Source organism: Apiospora aurea (genome assembly GCF_038362705.1).
Source record: "Apiospora aurea strain CBS 24483 chromosome Unknown utg000009l_segment0_segment0, whole genome shotgun sequence".
In the NCBI taxonomy this organism is placed as follows: domain Eukaryota; kingdom Fungi; phylum Ascomycota; class Sordariomycetes; order Amphisphaeriales; family Apiosporaceae; genus Apiospora; species Apiospora aurea.
In genome coordinates, this window is record NW_027117396.1 from 2,442,275 (window position 1) to 2,459,527 (window position 17,253).

Genomic DNA, 17,253 nt, shown 5'->3' on the forward strand with positions numbered 1-17,253 from the left:
CGGAGTGAGGACCTTTGATCAGCTTAAATCATTCAAAGTAGTACAATAACTATCATTATGACGGACATGGACCTTTGTATTCATCTACTAAAACACTCGTTGCTTTGGACGTCGATGTATTCATTTGCGCAGGGGGTCACTCGACGAGTATTTATTCAGGTCTGGTTCGATCCTTGACATAGACTTCTCCTCCTACTGCACCTACCTTTCACCACCGAAATGGACATCTACCAATCTCATCTACATATTGAGCTACTCAACACCTTTCACAACACCACCATGGCTTCCGTTATAGCTCTAGCCATCTTGGTCGTCTTCTGGGTCTGGGGACGCATCGACAACTGGATCTCTGCCCGGGCCCTGGCAAACTACCGGCCCGCCCCGGTCCCCAAGGACCCCACCTACAAGACCACCGACATCAGCATCGTCGTCCCAACCAAGGCCACGCCCGCCTTATTCATGTCCTGTCTCCGCTTCTGGGCCCTCAACAACCCCAAAGAGATCATCATCAGCACCGTCCACGGCGAAGCCGCCGCCCTCACCCAACGGATCACCGAAGATGAGCTCATCCGCCGCCTCAAGCAGGAGACCGGCCTCGTCGTCAAAGTCGTGTCCGTTCCCAAGGGCGGCCGACGCATGCAGCTGGTCGAGGGCATCGCCCACGCCACCGGCCGCCTCATCGCTACCTCCGACGACCACATCCAGTGGCCCTCGCACCACTACCTCCGCGACATGGCCGCCTGCTTCGAAGACCCCACCGTCGGCGCCGCGGCGCCCGTGATCGACGTCTACGTCCCCCCGACCGGCGAACCAACTCCGCCTCCCTCTCGCCCTGGGACGTCCTCGCCACGCGCATGGCGCACAACCGCAACCCGACCCAGAAGATCCCCTACGCCCACTCGCGCTGGTGCTCCATCCTCGCCGGCACCGCAACCCTGATCCGGCCCGAGATCGTCCAGGACCCGGCCTATACCAACGCCTTCCTCAACGACTTCTGGCGCGGCAAGGTTCGTCTCGACGTCAACGACGACACCTTCACCTCGCGCTGGCTGCAGCGCCGCGGCTGGACCATCGCGGTCCAAGACACGCCGAACACGACGGTCCTGCGCACGTCCCGCGTCGAGACGCGCGCGTACTTCAGGCAGATCATGCGCTGGGAGCGCAGCTCGGTGCAGCACTTCCTGCGGACGCTGCGCGAGGTGCCCCAAATCTGGGGGACGGGTACGTGGCGCGCAAGACGGTGGAGCGGGTGCTGCGGCCGCTGATCTCGACGGTTCATATCGCCGCCTGGGCTGCCACGGCCGTCTGCTGGCCCCAGTTCGCGTTGTTGTTGCTTAAGTACTACGTCATCGAGGCCCTGCCGAGTTATTGGCGGTTCTTTCGGGAGTACCCGTACATGCGGAAGTACTGGTACGCTGCGGTGGCGGCGGACTACGTCTACATCTTGCAGGACTACTGGGCCTGGGCGACTCTTTAATAACACGGCCTGGGAGGCGCGTACCCTGGCTCCGCTCGGGACTGTTAGAAATACAAAGCTGTAGACTGAAGTACACCGAACTACGTATCCAACCAGCAAAGCGGAAATGCTAGAGTGGCTCAACAATTAGACACCCTGCACCTCGCTATACTTCGCGAACGATTCAATACATTACTGATTCCCCATATCTCTCTTGTCCATGTCTTGTTCCTTTTGCATTGTCGTGGCTGTTATACCATAGAAAATCGCATTACATCGTTACGTGATCTAGCACTATCATAGTGCTCCGGATTGTATTGGTCGTGAACTAAGTAGTCGAGGACACCAAGAAGTTTTTGACCCATGCTAACAGACAGAAACAGGACTACTCCCCGAGTGTAGTTAATCGCCGAGATGGAAAGTACCCTCGACTTCGATGATATCGTCATCATTAAGCCTCTGCACCTCCAAAATCGTCCTCGGCGGATAGTTGGGCGCGACGTCCTTCCAAAGCTCCTCCTGGACCTGGTTCACCAGAGGCCGCCAGCGATGCATGTCCGTCACGTACACCTGCAGCCTCACGCATGAGGTCTTTTGTGTGTGACCCCCATACAGTCAGTAAGTAGCCAGTGAGAAGAAGGACCGTACTCAAAGCCAAACCGAGCCCGCACTGGCAATAATAAAAGGAAAGGGGTAAGCCTACGAGATCGGAGTCCCCGAGTTCGGCCAGCATCTTCATGTTGAGAAAGGCCTGGAGCACGCGCTCGCGTCCGACGGGGGCAAGCGTCGTGTCGGATGGGTAGAAACCACGCATGCCTGTTGGGAAAGGGGGTAAATCAGTTTGAATCATCCATTATCAGTACATCTTCGGCTTGAGAAAAGGGGGAGGAGCCCCTATGTAGTATCAATATACCGGATATGTAAAGGGTATTTCCGGCGCGGGACATCATGCTCCAGGTCCCGCTGGCGTTGAAGAGCTGGGAGGGGTTGTAGATGTCGACGCCCAGCGGCGAGGTGTAGTTCGGGGTGGTGGCTTGTCCTATGGCGGAAGCGACGGAAGCGAATAGGGGCGTGATAATACTAGGGAGCTTCATGGCCGTGTATAGGTAGTTTTAGTCCGGAAGAAGGCGGCAGCGTACTATCTGTGGCATTTTGCTATTTGCTGGGGTTACACGCCGTTATCGATAACTGAATACTGCCCTGGCGGGAGTTGACCTCTTGGATTGCGTCAGACTTCTTGGCAGCAGCTCGCTGCTCAAGGGGCACTGCATAGCATCCACAGTCAGCGTAAACCCTCAGCCTATTCAAGGCTTTAATATAAGCGGATTTTTAATGATTTTATGTAGACATTCTGTCTGTGAACCTTTTGTGGGCATATTGCAAACTGGTCCTTCACTAAGCAAACATATCAACTGCCCTTCCACTTGACAGCTTCGAACCATTCCAGTTTCTCTTTCTATCTGACTGAAGATTTTAAGATGGCGTAATATAGGTATATTGGTACATGGCGATGCAGTGATGATACAGGAGGGGTATGGAGAAAACATTGGGAGTGGAAGTGCGTGTATGTGATGTGGCGTTTATTTCGCTGAAGGCGTCTTGACATCATGCCCAAAATCGACCGAGGGCACGCTGGGCGGCGGCGGTGTAGTCGCGATGCCTTCCGGCTGCCCATGGCGGAAGAAGTCGTAGATGACGGGCGACTTGGCGAACAGCTTGTTCATCCCGAAGCTTTTCATGGCGGCCTCGAGCGCCGGGTTGCCGCCGTCGAGGAAGGCGGCGGCAGCGATGGCCTCGACGGTCGTCGCCATGTACTTTGGGTTCTTTTCGGAGGGCGGGTTCGCGCCGCCGCTACTATTGTAAGCGCCCTCGGACGACACACTGATGCAATAGTCCAGTCGCAGCTTGCGGTAGACGCCGCCGAGGTACTGGTCGCTCAAGGCCAGATTGGTCTTGGCGCCCCTATTTACATGAAAGAAGAAGAAGGGTCAGCGGTGCTTGTGCACAGGGCAGGAAATAATAGAGGGAAGTAAGTCACTCACCATAGCCCTCCGGTGCCCTCGACGGGACCCAGCTCCAGCCATTGGCGGGCCAGATAGGTCCGCAACAGGCTGTCGCCATAGACGGCGAGGCGCTTGTTGTACGGCAGGTAATACAGAGCACCTTTCAGCCTGAACTGGGCTTGAGGGTCGGCGGTCTGGTCGACTTTAAGTGCCTCGGCCAGGAGAGCTTTGGATTTGAAGGTGTACCCGAGTATGCGCTAAGTGGGTTTGGTTAGTTGCCAGTTCCAGGGAGGCAGGGGGAAGGGATTGGTTTTGTTCATGTGACCAACCTCACACTGTGCCACGCCCGAACCGAAGTTGGATCTGATGCCACCGGGCTGGACCAAGGAACAGATCAGGGGCGAAGACGGGGTGAAGAATGCATAACGCTGGAGCGGCCTCCGGCTGAGGCGGACGAAATTGTCCGGCAGCGATGTTCGGGGACCGGCCCTTGGAGCCGAGGGTTTTACAGAGGGTGATGGTTTCTTTGGTGGTGGTGGCGGTGGGGGTGGTGATGTGGACGATGTTGGTTGCGCGACCGTGTGGGTTTTCTGGGCTGCCTTTTCGGAAGCCTGTTCGGCAGCCTGTTCGGCAGCCTCCTGTTTGGCAGCCTCTGCGGCAGCCTTTGCAGCAGCCTTTTCGGCTTTTTTCTGTGCAGCCTTTTCGGCAACCGCCAAGGCCTTTTCGGCTGCTGCCGCTGCCCGCTTCAGTTTCGCCGCCTTCCCCATTGCTGGCTAGACGATCGCAGGTATAGAGATGCAGAGGATTGGGCCAGCAAAGTCGTCTCGAGCATGCAATTCTTCTGCTCTCAATGTACGTCCTGTTGTCAACACATCAACAGTGCTGGTTGAGACTTTCTTTAGCGTGCCCAATTTAGTGGGACTGCCGCATCGGACTTTCATTGAAAGCGACCCGCCTAGTACCTTGACTAGGCTTAATCGGGTTAGGCTCTTTTATCACAATCCATGCATGACAGAGCGGGAGCGATCGGAGCCGGGATAAACCTCAAGCTCCACCCTTCCGATCTGGCCAATGGGCATTACCATCTCTACCACCCCATTCACACCTCCTGAATCACCTCCCCATCGCTTCCCTTATCCGAGACCTTGACACCACTCCTAACGCCCCTCCGCCGCAAATTCCCCGCCTCGTCGTGCGCGTCGTCCCACTCGGCCAGCTCCGCGTTCGGGACCCGGACTAGGTGGTGGGTCTTGGCCCCGTTGTCGCCCACGTCCACGATCTCGGGGCGGATGGCGTAGCCCTTCCACCGGGGGATCCAGGAGATCCAGGCCTTGTAGTAGATGAAGCATCCAATGACACTGGGATTTGGTATAAGTAATCTGAGCTGCTTGATGGCATCTTGAAGAGAGTACGGAGGGGAAGAACGGAAGAGAAAGTAAATTGTGAGGAAGAACTTACACCCCAATGCCAACCAAGCAATACGTAGCATAAAAAAAGCTAACATTCCCCGCATAAATGCCGCCCTTGGGCGGGAACCAGGGCATCACCAGCACGTAGACCTGGATGAGAATGAAAAAGACGACGGCCACGTCCCAGGCCCTGAACTCGGGCCGGTGCCCCGCGCCGACGACGCGCCGCTGGTTGCGGCGGATGATATACAGCCCCGCCGCCATGGCGAGGAAGAACATGCTCTCGGGGTACGACTTGAGGCTTACGACGAACTGGAAGGCGTCGCCGGCGGGCGGCGCGACGATCATGATGAAGGTGACGATCCACTTGAGCAGATAGGGGCCGATGGGAGTCCCGAACGGCTTGGTGGTGACCCAGAACTTGGGGAATGGGAGAACTCCCTGTCTATGCGTGACAGGACTTGCATCAGAAAACTGCTAAGTCACTATATGATAAGGGGCTGTAGTCTTACCGGCCAATTTCACGAATCGTACGTGATGATCCGATCAAGACGGCAAGGAGGTTGCCGAAAGCACTGAGCAGGACAAGGACGTTCAGTGCCGTCTCTGCATGGCCCTTACCGAAGACAGCGGTGAAGAAAACGCCGGCTGCGATCTCCTTGGACTTGCGGAACTCTTGCTTCGGGACTAAGGGGTACACGTCAGTCAACACCTCAGATAGGGGATAACGCTAGTTGATCTCAGAGCCAATACCGGCTACAACTAACCAGCAGTGAAGTAAGCAATGTTGCACATAAAGTACAGCACCGCAACAATAATAACCGAGATGGTGCAATTCCTCTTCAAAGTCTTGATGGGGTTCTTGATCTCCGCCACGACGTTGAACGCATTGGAGTAGCCCGTGTACGCGAAGATGATATTGACGAGCGCATTGGCCAGGTCATTACCATTGTCCGTGGTCCCCTCAAACCCGTCGCGGAAGTTGGCGTGCGGGTCGGGGACGCGCTGCGTCGAGACGTGGCCGCCGAGGACGACGAGGCCCGTGATGCTGATGAACAGCAGCGTGACGACCTTGACGGCGCCGAAGACGTTGACCGCCCACAGCGAGTACTTGTTGTGCGCGATGACGCAGACGACGGCGAGCGTGTAGGCGGCGACGGCGACCCCTTTCGTCTCCCACTGGGTCGGCGACGCGCGGGCGGCGATGCGCCAGACGTAGTTGGACAGCACGATGGCGTTGCTGCTGGCGAAGGACAGGACCACGGACTGGACGGAGAAGGCGACAGGGAAGAAGTGGCGGGGGCGCGTGTAGGCCTGCTCCAGGTAGACGACCTCGCCGCCGCTGCGGTTGGGGAAGTAGCTGGCCAGCTCGAGGTACACGGCCAGACCGGCGCAGGCCATGATGGCGCCAATGACCCAGTAAATGAGGGCCAAGCCGATGGAGCCAGTGTTGTTCAGGATGGTTCCGGCTGGGTAAGAGATGATGTCGTCAGAATCGTATGTACGCAGCGACATGGCATATGACCTTGTACCAGGGGCATAGAAAAGGAGGTTGACCTACGTGTGGAGAAGATACCGGTTCCAATCATTTGGTTCACATTGAGGAAGATGACCGTAAGCCAGCCGACGTGGTAGCCTAACGGTGACTTGTGTTCCACAGGTGCCCCGACGGCTTCTTGATACGTCGCGGCCGCGCCGTTACCGCCCTGAGCTCTGGTGTAAGTGAGACCCCCATCCTTGACGACGGATATATCCGAGTGCGATGCGTTGCCATCGACTCCGGCGACTCCGGCGCCGGGCTCGGACGCCGCCCGTTTCGACCAAAACGGCATACCGGGCAGTAAGCGCAGTGGTCGTCAATCGAGGAGTGAATGAGGTCGCAATAAGATTGATTGAGGGGTATGCGTGCTTCAGATAGTGTCTAGTACCTGCATATAGCCTAGAAATCCGAGAGCAGCTGGAAGATGAGACGAGGGAAACCTTACTAGCACGTTCGGCCGATGGCGATCACTGGCAGATAAGTCTTGCAGTTTTGCCAATCGCGTGCTTTGCCTCCATGGTCACATCCATACGCGAGTTACGATAGCCAATCCCCTTCGGGCCGTTGGCAGTATTGGATCTAGCTGATAGCAGTCTTGGGGTTCCCTTGGGCCCAGGCCTGGGTGCTCTTGGGGTCCATCGACCTTCCAGAGTGAGCATCGCCAAGGCGCTTCTCTGGGGCTGTCGAGTCGCAGATTGTGCATATGCCATGTGATGCCAAGAAGCACGCAAGCAACCAGATAGATTGCGATGGTTTCTTGATCGCTGTCGTCAATTGACTAACCCCCCCATTGGCTACATGTACGTCGGCGGGTTGCACCCCATACAAATGGGGATCTCGCAATCTGGCCAGCGGATGACGAGCTGGTCGCACAGAGAAGCATTTGCACAGACATAACCCAAACACATACCTCAATAAAGATGTGCTACGCACTTCAAAAGAAGCAACAGGCACTTCCAGAAAGCAGTTGGCTGGTACAGAAGTTGATGGCGTACCGCTGAGGTGGGGGCGCGGAGGATCGTCACGATGGCGGCTCTAGATAAGGACGGGCACCGGGCAAGCTTCTCGGACAAGGATGGTCCCATCCCATGGTAGTTGTCGGCTGTCTGACTATATGGCTGAAAGAGCCTTCATCAAGGCACTAAACGGGATGAGACACGTACATTGGGTTGTGATGTTCTGCTCCAACTTGTAGTCATCGAGGGGTAAAAGGATTTGAAAGAGCCGTGGCCTGTGGGAGGTAGATAGGTAATATCAGATGCCTGAATCAATAAAATCTTTTACTCTGATTTCAACAACCGTACAATCTCGTCCCGTCCCAACTTTTTCGCAAGTTCCAGCGCCGTCACTCCGACCTGGTTCCTGTATTCTCTCTCCGCGCCCTGCTCCAGCAGAAACTGGACCGCTTCCACGTGTCCTCCCTTGACGGCACAGTGCAATGCCGAGCCCCAGCCCTCATCGTTGACATACATGGGCAGCGCGTACTTGCCGTAAGGATGCGCGTTGACGTCGGCGTCGTGGGCCAGCAGCATCCGCATGACCTCGACGTTGCCATGCTCGGCGGCCTCGAGCAGCGCCTTGGGGCCCTTATGCACCGTCGCGCCGTGCGCCAGCAGCAGGGCCACCATGTCCCTGTCGGCTATACCGCAGGCCAGCTCGAGCGGGTTCTGGCCCGTCTGCTGTCCCTCGTTGGCGTCGGCGCCCTTGGACAAGAGATGAGCGGCGACTTTGAGGGCGGCCGTGTCGCCGCCCCCGCTCTCTGCACTGCTGATGGTGTAGCTGTCATCTCAGGTCAGACCGTAGCTGCGTAGCAGGGCGATTCGCTTGGGGAGGAGGCTTACTTACACGAGGGCGCCCCCGACATGTTCGTAGTGCTGATTGATGTCCCACCCATTGGCCAAGGCCACGTCGATGGCCTTAGTGTTCCAGCTGTTGTCCTCGCGCGCCCCCTCCAAGACCTCCGCCATTGTCCCGTAGTTCCACGTGGCGCCGCGCTTGAAGAGCTCGTCGGCCATGTCGTATCGCGACAGCTCCAGCGCTTTGTTGAGCGCATCCCCCAAGTGGCCCGGGCGGAGAGCCGCGGGATTCTCGGCCAGGCGCTGAGCCAGCATGGCTCGAAGGGAAGCGAGATCGTTGGCTTCAATGGCGGCAATCGCCTGGGCCTCAAAGCGAGCCTTCTCGTCGCCAGCGGCGTCTGCCATCGGGTGTTGAAATGTGATGAGCCTGTAGGTGGAAATGGGATATGAAGGGACTTATGGTGGGGGGGTAAGTCGATTGGAAATGGAAAAGTCTTGGTAGGTTGTTTCTTCAAGGCCAAACGCCCTGTGCTGTGCCTCTTGTCGATCCCTCAGCCCCCACCCGACTGGATGTAAACTCAGCTCAGCCCAGTTCCATAGGATTGACTCACGGGTCTCTATCCTATCTCGCGCTTCTTGAAATAACGGCAGTAATACCTTGTCGCAATGGACTTCTTTACTATCTGCAGTGTCCAAAACTCTCGGCCACAATCACGGTATGGTATGCAGCGACAGTAACACAACACAATGCTCACCACAACGAAGGCTGCATCCGGCAGCCCCACGCCGATATCCAATAAAACGTTCGAGCGCCTCAAAAGGCTCTTGACCTCGGGTGTTCCTTGTGGCTAATGTAAGTGGTCAATGAGGGCATCTCAACAACAGCAGGTATGGCCCAGGGGCTTATTCCAAGCATGAACAGTAATCCAGTGCTGCATTTATTGAGCCGACGAACCGCTACCGGCCATCAAGGCACCGTGAACGTTTGACTAAACTAACACGAGACCCTTAGCAACGAGCTTGTAATCCCTCAAATCCTCCTGACCCCTAATCCCCGCGCCTTCCGACCCCTCGTAGGGGCGCGAGCCTTTCGGTGTCTTGCTCATGTACAAGGCGGGAAAAACGCACAGCCGAACCCTGGGTTCGTCTTCGACGCTGCCGCTGCTGCTGCTGTGCACTGCAGCGACCTGCCCAACGTCCACCCTCATCGCCCGCGCGTCAAAGCGGCATCCGGGCTGGGCAAAACGCCAACGACACCACCTGTCGGCCAGGTAAAGCTTCGCCGCCAGCTGCAGGGCGCTCTGCACGGCATCTTCCAGCAGATCCGGCGGCGTCATGGCATCAGATGACACGACGTATGCTGCTGCTTCGCTACCGTCGACCTTCCTGGGCAGCTCTGGCTCAGACCCGCGGAACAGCACTGGCTCCAGTACGTGGCAGATATGCTCGGATAAGGTCCGAGAGCGGCCGGCGATGAGGTGGGCGTCGAAATGGGGCTGCGCCGTCAGGGACTTGTAGGCGAGGAGGTTGATTTGGAGTAGAGCCTCTGGCCCATCTGGGATGCGGTCAGTTATTCAATCGTCAGCAGACCCCTTACACGCATGGTGTTGCGCCAGGAAGGACTCCGGGACCCGGCTCACCTCTTGCCAGAAGCTGCTTTTTGTAGTAATCGAGGATCGGCGAGTCCGCGTTTACGACTTCGTCGAGAGGCTGCTGCCACACGAGAGCCCACAGCGCCGCGGCCACGAGCGATCGGAGGGCGTCGATCATCTTTATATGCGAGAGGGGCGAGTCCCCGCAAGACATCCTGAAAGAGCCGAAAGCCGAGCCGGACAGCGTGCGAGTCCACTGCGAGAGTGCCAGCTCCGCGGCCCGAGGCTCCTCCCCTCTCGGCCGATCCAGCAACAATCCGGCCCAGTGGAGTGAGGCGCACGCGTCCGCAATGGCGCTCTCGATGACGTCCAGTTCCGTCTCGATTTCGCGGTCGCTGGGGCCGAGACTGCCGGCCCTCCAGAGGGCCGCATCCTCCCGGGCTTCCTGGGAACCTAGCAGCTGTTTCTTCAGAATGACGTTTTCGTGCTGAAGCGAGACCAGCATGCCGGTTTTGTCCGCCGCGCCCTCCGCCGCGCGGGCGCAGTGGAGCAGCTCGTCCCTCTCCTGGCGGGCCTCGTGGAGGCATCCGGCCAGCGTGACGACCTCGCTCCGCAGCTGCTTGATCCTGTGCTCTCCATGGATGGATCCCTTTTCGAGTCTTGGGTGTGATGTGTCATCTGCCACGCCATGGCGTATGGGAGTCGTCTGAGTCCCTTGAGAGACGTTGCGTTTCTCAATAAGCCGACTCGGCACAATTCCAGTCTTGAGCTCTTCTCTCAATTGTGTATCGGGGGCCTCTCCAGGCGGCGGTGCGGCCGTCTCTGATAAAAAGTCCTCGATACGCCGCTTCTATAAGTTCGTAAACGTACTGCTCCAAACATATTTCGGAGAGAGGGAAAAGCTCTACTCACTTTCGACCTGGCGACTTGCTCACTGTCGTCCACTGTCTTACTCCTCGCGTTGGCATCCGAGCAGTCATCGGGATCTGGTGTAGAGCTTAGCTCGCTGAGACTGCTGTCTTCCGAAGCGGGTTGCCGTGGTTCAGACAGGGTCCGTGACCGGGTTCGAAGCCCAGGCGTGATCCCCCGCCGCTGGCACTCGGCGTCTGGCCTGGTAGGCGGTGGTGCTGCAAGGTTTGCTTTGCACTTCCTTAGGGCCTCGCGCTGAATGTCGGAGATGCCAATGACGGGTGAGCCTTGGCTGCGCTTGAAGTCGTCGAATTTTGTCCCTTTACCCGAAGGGCCCAAATTCCGCCAAAGCGAATACAGTTTGCTATCGACCTGGTCTGATGACACCTCTTTGTCTGCATACGTCCGGAGATGGTCGATCACGGTTGAGTCGAAGTCCACACCATACTGTATGCAATAATCTAGCCAGGCAAGAAGCGGGACTTCGTCTTTGATATGGTCCCAAGTGGTTCTGTTCTGGACTTTGCGGGCCTTCTTGGTTGCTTTCCGGGCCATGGCAGGATATGTTTGCTTTGGGCGATTGACTTCTCACGTCGATTGTTGATCGGAATTGAACTTTTTCGTTCTTTTGCTTTTCGACTCAGAGCAGCGCAGGCCAGCAGAAGCAAGTGACGAAAGAGCATGCATCCTGTCGGTGCGACCGAGGATAGGATAGTCCAGATAGTCACCATAGCCCATTCTGGCAGGCAGCAGCAGGCAACTGCAGGCCTGATTTCAGGGCCTGTATGCAGGGGTGTTGCATTTTGGGGGGCTACGCGCCAATGCGAGTTTTGTGGTTGGTTTGCTCCAGTTTCAAGTGTCGGTAAATGCTACAGCTGAAGTGGCTGTGACGACTTGGCAGAAATGCCGCCCCTGCCTTGCGCCCAGGATCTGGAGGCCTACATAAGAAGGGAGAGAAGAGGAGAAAGGAATATGGCGCAAATCATCTACGATTGACCTCCATCCAATTCAGCAGCGACAGCGAGCTATGGCTGATTCTAGGGAGTCCACGGCGACTCTGGGCCGCACGACGCCAGGTGTTGGGGAGCGGAGGTATCTCACCCCGTTACCAAACCCTCGGGTCGATGACGAAGAAGAGCTTGGCAAACGACTAATCATCGCCATCGACTTTGGCACCACGTACTCGTGCGTCTCGTACGCGGCGATCCAGAAGGGGGAGCAGTCTGAGTACCTGAAGCGCGATAGGATAGAGTCAATCGAGAACTATCCCAATGATCAGGATCCCGATGCGGCCAGTCCGATGAAGAAGCAGGTCCCCACAGAGCTAATGTACCCTAAGACGGCCGAGTTCCGAGCCAAAGAGGGCCTCCCCGACTTGAACGACGAAGACGAGCCGCGGGAGGAGGCCCCTGGCTCAGATGATGCGGATAGCGACATCGACATGGCAGATGCGGACGACAAAACAGTTCAGCAGTACATGGAGGAACTTCTGCTCGACAACTCGACCATGCTCAACTGGGGCTACAGCGTGCACGAGTCGCAGAGCCTTCCCAAGGTGCACAGCGACCCGGGCAACAAGCCTCTGGCCCGGTTCAAGCTCCTGCTCGACACCAGCCCCATGACCGAGGAGGTCCGCCACAGCCTGAAAGACACCGTCGAGTCGCTGCAGAAGCGCAAGATCATCAAGAAACCCCTCCAACTCATTGCCGACTTCCTCACCTGCCTCCTGCGCCACACCAAGGAGGAGCTCGCCGACCAGGGCTACGACGACAGCTGGCCGCTGGAGATTGTCCTGTGCGTCCCGGCCATCTGGACGCAGAAAGCCTGCCGGGACATGCAGTCGGCGCTGGCGGTGGCCATGGAGAAGACCAACTTCAAGGGTGTTGACATACAGAACAACAGCATCGAGAATCTCTTCATCGTGTCAGAACCCGAGGCGGCGGCAGCCTATGTTTTGGCCTGGAGCCCGGAGATTCAGGTATCGTAACCACCGCCAAGCATCTTCCTTCACTCCCTATAGTGTCATGCTGACCGTTGCTCACACAGCCTGGTGACACTTTCGTCTTGCTAGATGCTGGTAACAAGCCTCCATAAGCCAGAATCTCATGTTAAGTTTCGCTTGCTAACAAGCCCCCAGGCGGTGGCACTGTTGATGCCAATACGTACACTATCAGCGGCACAACCCCCCTGAGGCTGACACACGAGGTAGTAGAGCCGGGCGGTAAGTACGAACGCAACCCAAGCCAGCCCAAGCACTTGCTCACAACATCAGGCGGTCTTTTCGGATCCAGCTACCTCAACGAAGGCTTCCGAAAACTGCTCAAGGAGTGCCTCAAAGACGAGTTGTACCTCGAGCGGGGCGCCGACACCATTGATTCCATTGTCGAACGGATCATGATGGAAATGTTCGAGTACAAGATTAAGAGGTCCTTTGAGTACTACAAGATCAAAGCCAGACATCTTAAACGGATCCCAGTGCAGGGCTTGCTCGATAATGAGAAGAAGTATTTCCGCGATGGGTGTCTCCACGTGCCGCTGTAGGTCCTTCCTTCTTCTGGGGAGGCCAAGTGTACAAGGGGTGGCTGACGATTTGGGCACGGGGCTAGGCAAACCATCAAGGCCCTGTTCGACCCGTTACTCCAAGGGATTGTCTCGGTCATGGATGACCAAATCATCAAGGCAACCGCTAAGGGCAGCCGTGTGGAGGTAAGACAGCTACCATTTGACGCCGTCCTCCGGCTTTTCTAACGCCTCTGGCAGAAAGTTGTTCTCATAGGCGGGTTTGCCTCGTCGGAGAAGACGTTGGTGAAATATGTCGAAACCCACTTGGAGAAGTTCAACGTGGAGAACGATTGCCACATCAAGTTAGTAAAGCCCAAACACGCGTAAGTCACACCCTCCGACCGCTACCCAGGCCTCCGACCGATGCTGAACAGGCCGTAGAACCACGGCCGTGGCTTCGGGGGCGGTCCTCCGTGCTTTCAACAAGGAACTCGGGCCTAAGAGACTGGCGAGATCGAGCTACGGGATCTTGCGTACCGAGCCGTTCGGGGAATGCGAAGAGCACGAGGGACTGCGTCCTTACTACAACCCCTTTGACGGCCAACCATACATCAAGGACACGGTGGACTGGATTCTCAAACTGGTAAGGACAACCTTGCCGTTTCATGACGATTGCCTTGTTGTGAAGTTGCTGACCGCCATGGGAAGGGATCGGAGGTGCCCCCCGTTTGGAAAAAGTCCTTCGACTGTGAACATCTGATCCCCTGCTGGCCGGTGCAGCCACTGATCTGTACCGAGCTCCTGTACGTTTCTGACCATGCGACGCAATCCCACTACCGATTAAAGGATGTCAGGAATGCCGGTACGTTATACACCATCTTCTTACATTGCTCTGTGACTTACAGTCTTCCAGGCGCCGAGAAAGTCGGAGAGATCGTGGTGGACTTCACGTTCCTCCGCGACCAGGGCTGGCTCTTGCCGACAGAACCAGGCACGAACTCGAAAGGCAAGCCGGTTGGCCGAAGACATTACAAAGTCGAGTACAAGATAGAGATCGAAGTGGTGGACCGCGATCTGAAGTGTGAGAGTTCTCGTTTATAAGCCCTGTTTCAAATCACTCATCAAGGCTTTGCTAACTGTGAGATAGGCTATGCTATATACAAGGGAGAGGTGGTGAAGAAATGTCGCATCAATATCGCCTCAGCATTTCGCCCGGGTGTGAAATAATGCCAATTTGGACGAGGACTCCGCTAAATTATACGACCTATCCTTTTTGTGTGGTATTGGTCGCCTCCGCCGTGCCTCGTTGCTGGCTGGTTGGTGGAATTGGTTGGCTTCATCAAATTGGCAGGCCAAAAGGTCGTCAAAAATGCAAAACAACATACAACACCGAGGATTCCCAGGTCGTCACCGACCCTAGTACTAATTCGGCTCTCTGCTGCTTATATATGGGAGAGCGGACGGGATCCCTAGTATTCAGCAGGATATGGTCGTATGTGAAAGAACAGTGCCAAATGCAACCCTATATGTGCCGAATTTAGGTGAGTCTGTAAACTTCCAATGTCGTGGGAGTGCGCACTCTCGATCCAAGTCTCGTACGCCATTGAAGTTGGTCGGATCCCTGCATCTCCACCTCCTTCTCCCGCGTTGACAATGGCGACAGGACTCCAATGTCGCAGCAACGAATGATACATGTGACCGAGGGCTGCAGTAAGCTACTGCTCCGATATATCCAGGGGATCTCGTATTCTTTCTACTGCGCATGTCTTATGATGACAGCCATGATGGTCCTTGGCGCGTTGATATAAGAGTGCATGTTTCGCCATCTTCGCCATCATCACAGCTGGGCCTTATAAGAGAACCAAGCTCAGGCCAGCCGCTGCTGCATCTACGGCGAGTCCATCTCGCTGTGCTGCCGCAACGACCCGGCCCTGGCTCAGGACCCCTACTGGTCCCGCGCGCTCGAGTGCGCCCACCCGTACTGGGCCAACCCCACCATCTGGGGCTACCTGTACGGCTGCAACACGGACCCGAAGTACTGGTGCAGGGAGGAGTGCGACGGGGTGCCCTGGTTGTACGATGACCCCAAGGATTGCCCGAAGTAAACAGTCGATGGGAGGAGCGGGAAATGTTAACGGAAAATCTTGGGGATATCATGGTTCACGATTTAGTGAAATCACGATCTACCTGAGTGAGTAGTGCTTGTGATGATTGGCTTGGAGTTCTCTCGTGCAATTAGAAGTAGGCATGTTTGGTGGCCAGGCCGGATCGCGCTGCGAGTTGGCCTGCCATTGCTGGATGGACTCGAGTCTGGGTCCGAATCCGAGTCTAAATCCGAATCAGTGTCAGAGTCCGACCCTGACTCTGATTGTGGCCCCGGTATAAACGATCCTGCAGTAGAATAGTTTTGCCGGCTACTGTTAAACTCATTAACATCGCTTATTCTTGATGTCCACTGTACAGAGACAAGAGATGGTTTCTTGTCGGGCGACTCCTTCGTGATGTCCGAGTTTGAGGTATATGTGACAATACTCCAATGCGGTGCGGACGAGCCCAGGGCGCCGATTCCAGCGTCACTGACGCATTGAGTTGGAAATGTCGTCAAGCACTTGGGGCAATATGGAGACGGGAACTGCCCAAGGTCATGAGTATGGAGGCAATCATGAACAAAATTTTCATCGGAAGGGCTGCTACACCCGCTTGAAGACCCGGACGTGTCGTCGAATGCAAATTGTCGTCGCTTCTTTCGTAGCTCTGCGCTGAACAGGTCCTCCAAAGGTATATCATTTGGAACGATACTCCGACACTGTACGTGATCCGAGAGCCATGGATTGGTGTCGCAAGAGGATGGAGACAGGGGGTCGCCCCTTAACGCGCCTAGCGCGCTACGCAAGACATTTTATTTATGTATTTATTAGCACGGTAGCACCTTTTTCTTTTGTTTTTTCTTTTTTCTTTTAAACAGTACTTTAACACTTAATATACTATTCGAACGCTCTCTGCCGTGTAATAATTATAAGCCCGGCGCTTTTTATTAAATAAGCTTATTATTATTATTACACCGCTTATCTTATTAACCCCTACGTATTAAAAAGCGATTTTAAATTTATATTTTCTTATACCTTTCTATCTTTTTATCACTTTCACAACGCCCACTATATTTAAACCCTTTATTAAACTAGTTAATATTAGGCTCGAAACTAAGAAAAACTGGTTAAATTAATACAACTCGCTTAAAATAAATGCTTTTAAGCGTAGCATTTAAATACACCTCGATCTTAATATACTTAACGACGCCTATCTTTATAATAAGCTTAAACTACGCATAATCGACGAAATTAAACAGGGTTTAACCGAGAACTTTTAACTAGTAAACGAAATTAACTTAATAAACCTTATAATAGGCGCATATACGGCGGTAAAAAACTCGGAGCCGATATACGATACGCTTATTAACGATATTATTAAACGTATTAAACTTAAATAAAGCGAATAAAGCATAAAAATATACCGCTATATAGTATAAAAAAATGCTTTTATTACTATTAACGAGTGGATTAAACTTACGGTTTCGAAGGCGTATATTAACGCAGTCTATAATAATATTTACGAGTTAAACTAACTGTTTACGCTTTAAAATATTATTCACTAATTTAAATAATGATTTAAACCCTCCGCGAATTCGTATATTACTTTCGTTAAAAATTAATATAATAAACTTTTAAAGCGAGCTAAATTAAAGGGAAAGGATCCTTAGTTTTAATTAATATAATAGAGTAAAGTTTATACGAACGCGGTTTCCGAAAGAATCCCCGAAATATAGGGATACTTAGTAACCCGTATATAGTTTAAAACGGTTAATAAGCGATTAGTATTAAAATAGGATTAACGCCGATTAAAAGAACTCGATTATACGGAGTAAAAAAACGCACGTTAACGAGCTTAATTATATTAAGCTCGCTATTAAAAAAGTAAATAAAACGGAATATACCGAAAAGGGGAAAATATTCGTCCTACGCTTCGCTTAATAGTAAACAGGAAAAGCA

General features: G+C 54.5%; 8 protein-coding genes across 8 annotated transcripts; 3 read left to right on the plus strand and 5 right to left on the minus strand.

Annotated features, from left to right (window-relative positions):
• Positions 1 to 279: 279 nt before the first annotated feature.
• On the plus strand, positions 280 to 1,477 carry PG986_013882 (Polysaccharide synthase; the record flags this gene model as incomplete). Its single annotated transcript, XM_066850104.1, has 3 exons — positions 280 to 792; positions 882 to 1,199; positions 1,238 to 1,477. The coding sequence occupies 3 exons, from the start codon at positions 280 to 282 to the stop codon at positions 1,475 to 1,477; spliced, it is 1,071 nt and encodes a 356-aa protein (XP_066694247.1).
• A 381-nt stretch (positions 1,478 to 1,858) lies between these two features.
• PG986_013883 (endoribonuclease L-PSP) lies at positions 1,859 to 2,550 on the minus strand (the record flags this gene model as incomplete). Its single annotated transcript, XM_066850105.1, has 3 exons — positions 1,859 to 2,047; positions 2,160 to 2,272; positions 2,370 to 2,550. The coding sequence occupies 3 exons, from the start codon at positions 2,548 to 2,550 to the stop codon at positions 1,859 to 1,861; spliced, it is 483 nt and encodes a 160-aa protein (XP_066694248.1).
• A 486-nt stretch (positions 2,551 to 3,036) lies between these two features.
• PG986_013884 (uncharacterized protein) lies at positions 3,037 to 4,226 on the minus strand (the record flags this gene model as incomplete). The annotated part of the gene is made up of 3 exons (XM_066850106.1): positions 3,037 to 3,418; positions 3,499 to 3,716; positions 3,789 to 4,226. 3 exons carry the CDS (start codon positions 4,224 to 4,226, stop codon positions 3,037 to 3,039), a joined length of 1,038 nt encoding a protein of 345 aa, XP_066694249.1.
• Positions 4,227 to 4,558: 332 nt separating this feature from the next.
• On the minus strand, positions 4,559 to 6,700 carry PG986_013885 (uncharacterized protein; the record flags this gene model as incomplete). The annotated part of the gene is made up of 5 exons (XM_066850107.1): positions 4,559 to 4,817; positions 4,918 to 5,313; positions 5,381 to 5,555; positions 5,636 to 6,337; positions 6,430 to 6,700. The coding sequence occupies 5 exons, from the start codon at positions 6,698 to 6,700 to the stop codon at positions 4,559 to 4,561; spliced, it is 1,803 nt and encodes a 600-aa protein (XP_066694250.1).
• A 988-nt stretch (positions 6,701 to 7,688) lies between these two features.
• PG986_013886 (ankyrin) lies at positions 7,689 to 8,609 on the minus strand (the record flags this gene model as incomplete). The annotated part of the gene is made up of 2 exons (XM_066850108.1): positions 7,689 to 8,187; positions 8,254 to 8,609. 2 exons carry the CDS (start codon positions 8,607 to 8,609, stop codon positions 7,689 to 7,691), a joined length of 855 nt encoding a protein of 284 aa, XP_066694251.1.
• A 584-nt stretch (positions 8,610 to 9,193) lies between these two features.
• On the minus strand, positions 9,194 to 11,260 carry PG986_013887 (uncharacterized protein; the record flags this gene model as incomplete). Its single annotated transcript, XM_066850109.1, has 3 exons — positions 9,194 to 9,759; positions 9,845 to 10,646; positions 10,709 to 11,260. 3 exons carry the CDS (start codon positions 11,258 to 11,260, stop codon positions 9,194 to 9,196), a joined length of 1,920 nt encoding a protein of 639 aa, XP_066694252.1.
• A 472-nt stretch (positions 11,261 to 11,732) lies between these two features.
• On the plus strand, positions 11,733 to 14,434 carry PG986_013888 (uncharacterized protein; the record flags this gene model as incomplete). The annotated part of the gene is made up of 7 exons (XM_066850110.1): positions 11,733 to 12,683; positions 12,836 to 13,242; positions 13,312 to 13,411; positions 13,466 to 13,590; positions 13,649 to 13,850; positions 13,916 to 14,288; positions 14,355 to 14,434. 7 exons carry the CDS (start codon positions 11,733 to 11,735, stop codon positions 14,432 to 14,434), a joined length of 2,238 nt encoding a protein of 745 aa, XP_066694253.1.
• Positions 14,435 to 14,877: 443 nt separating this feature from the next.
• On the plus strand, positions 14,878 to 15,312 carry PG986_013889 (uncharacterized protein; the record flags this gene model as incomplete). The annotated part of the gene is made up of 2 exons (XM_066850111.1): positions 14,878 to 14,917; positions 15,065 to 15,312. 2 exons carry the CDS (start codon positions 14,878 to 14,880, stop codon positions 15,310 to 15,312), a joined length of 288 nt encoding a protein of 95 aa, XP_066694254.1.
• Between the last annotated feature and the right edge of the window lie 1,941 nt (positions 15,313 to 17,253).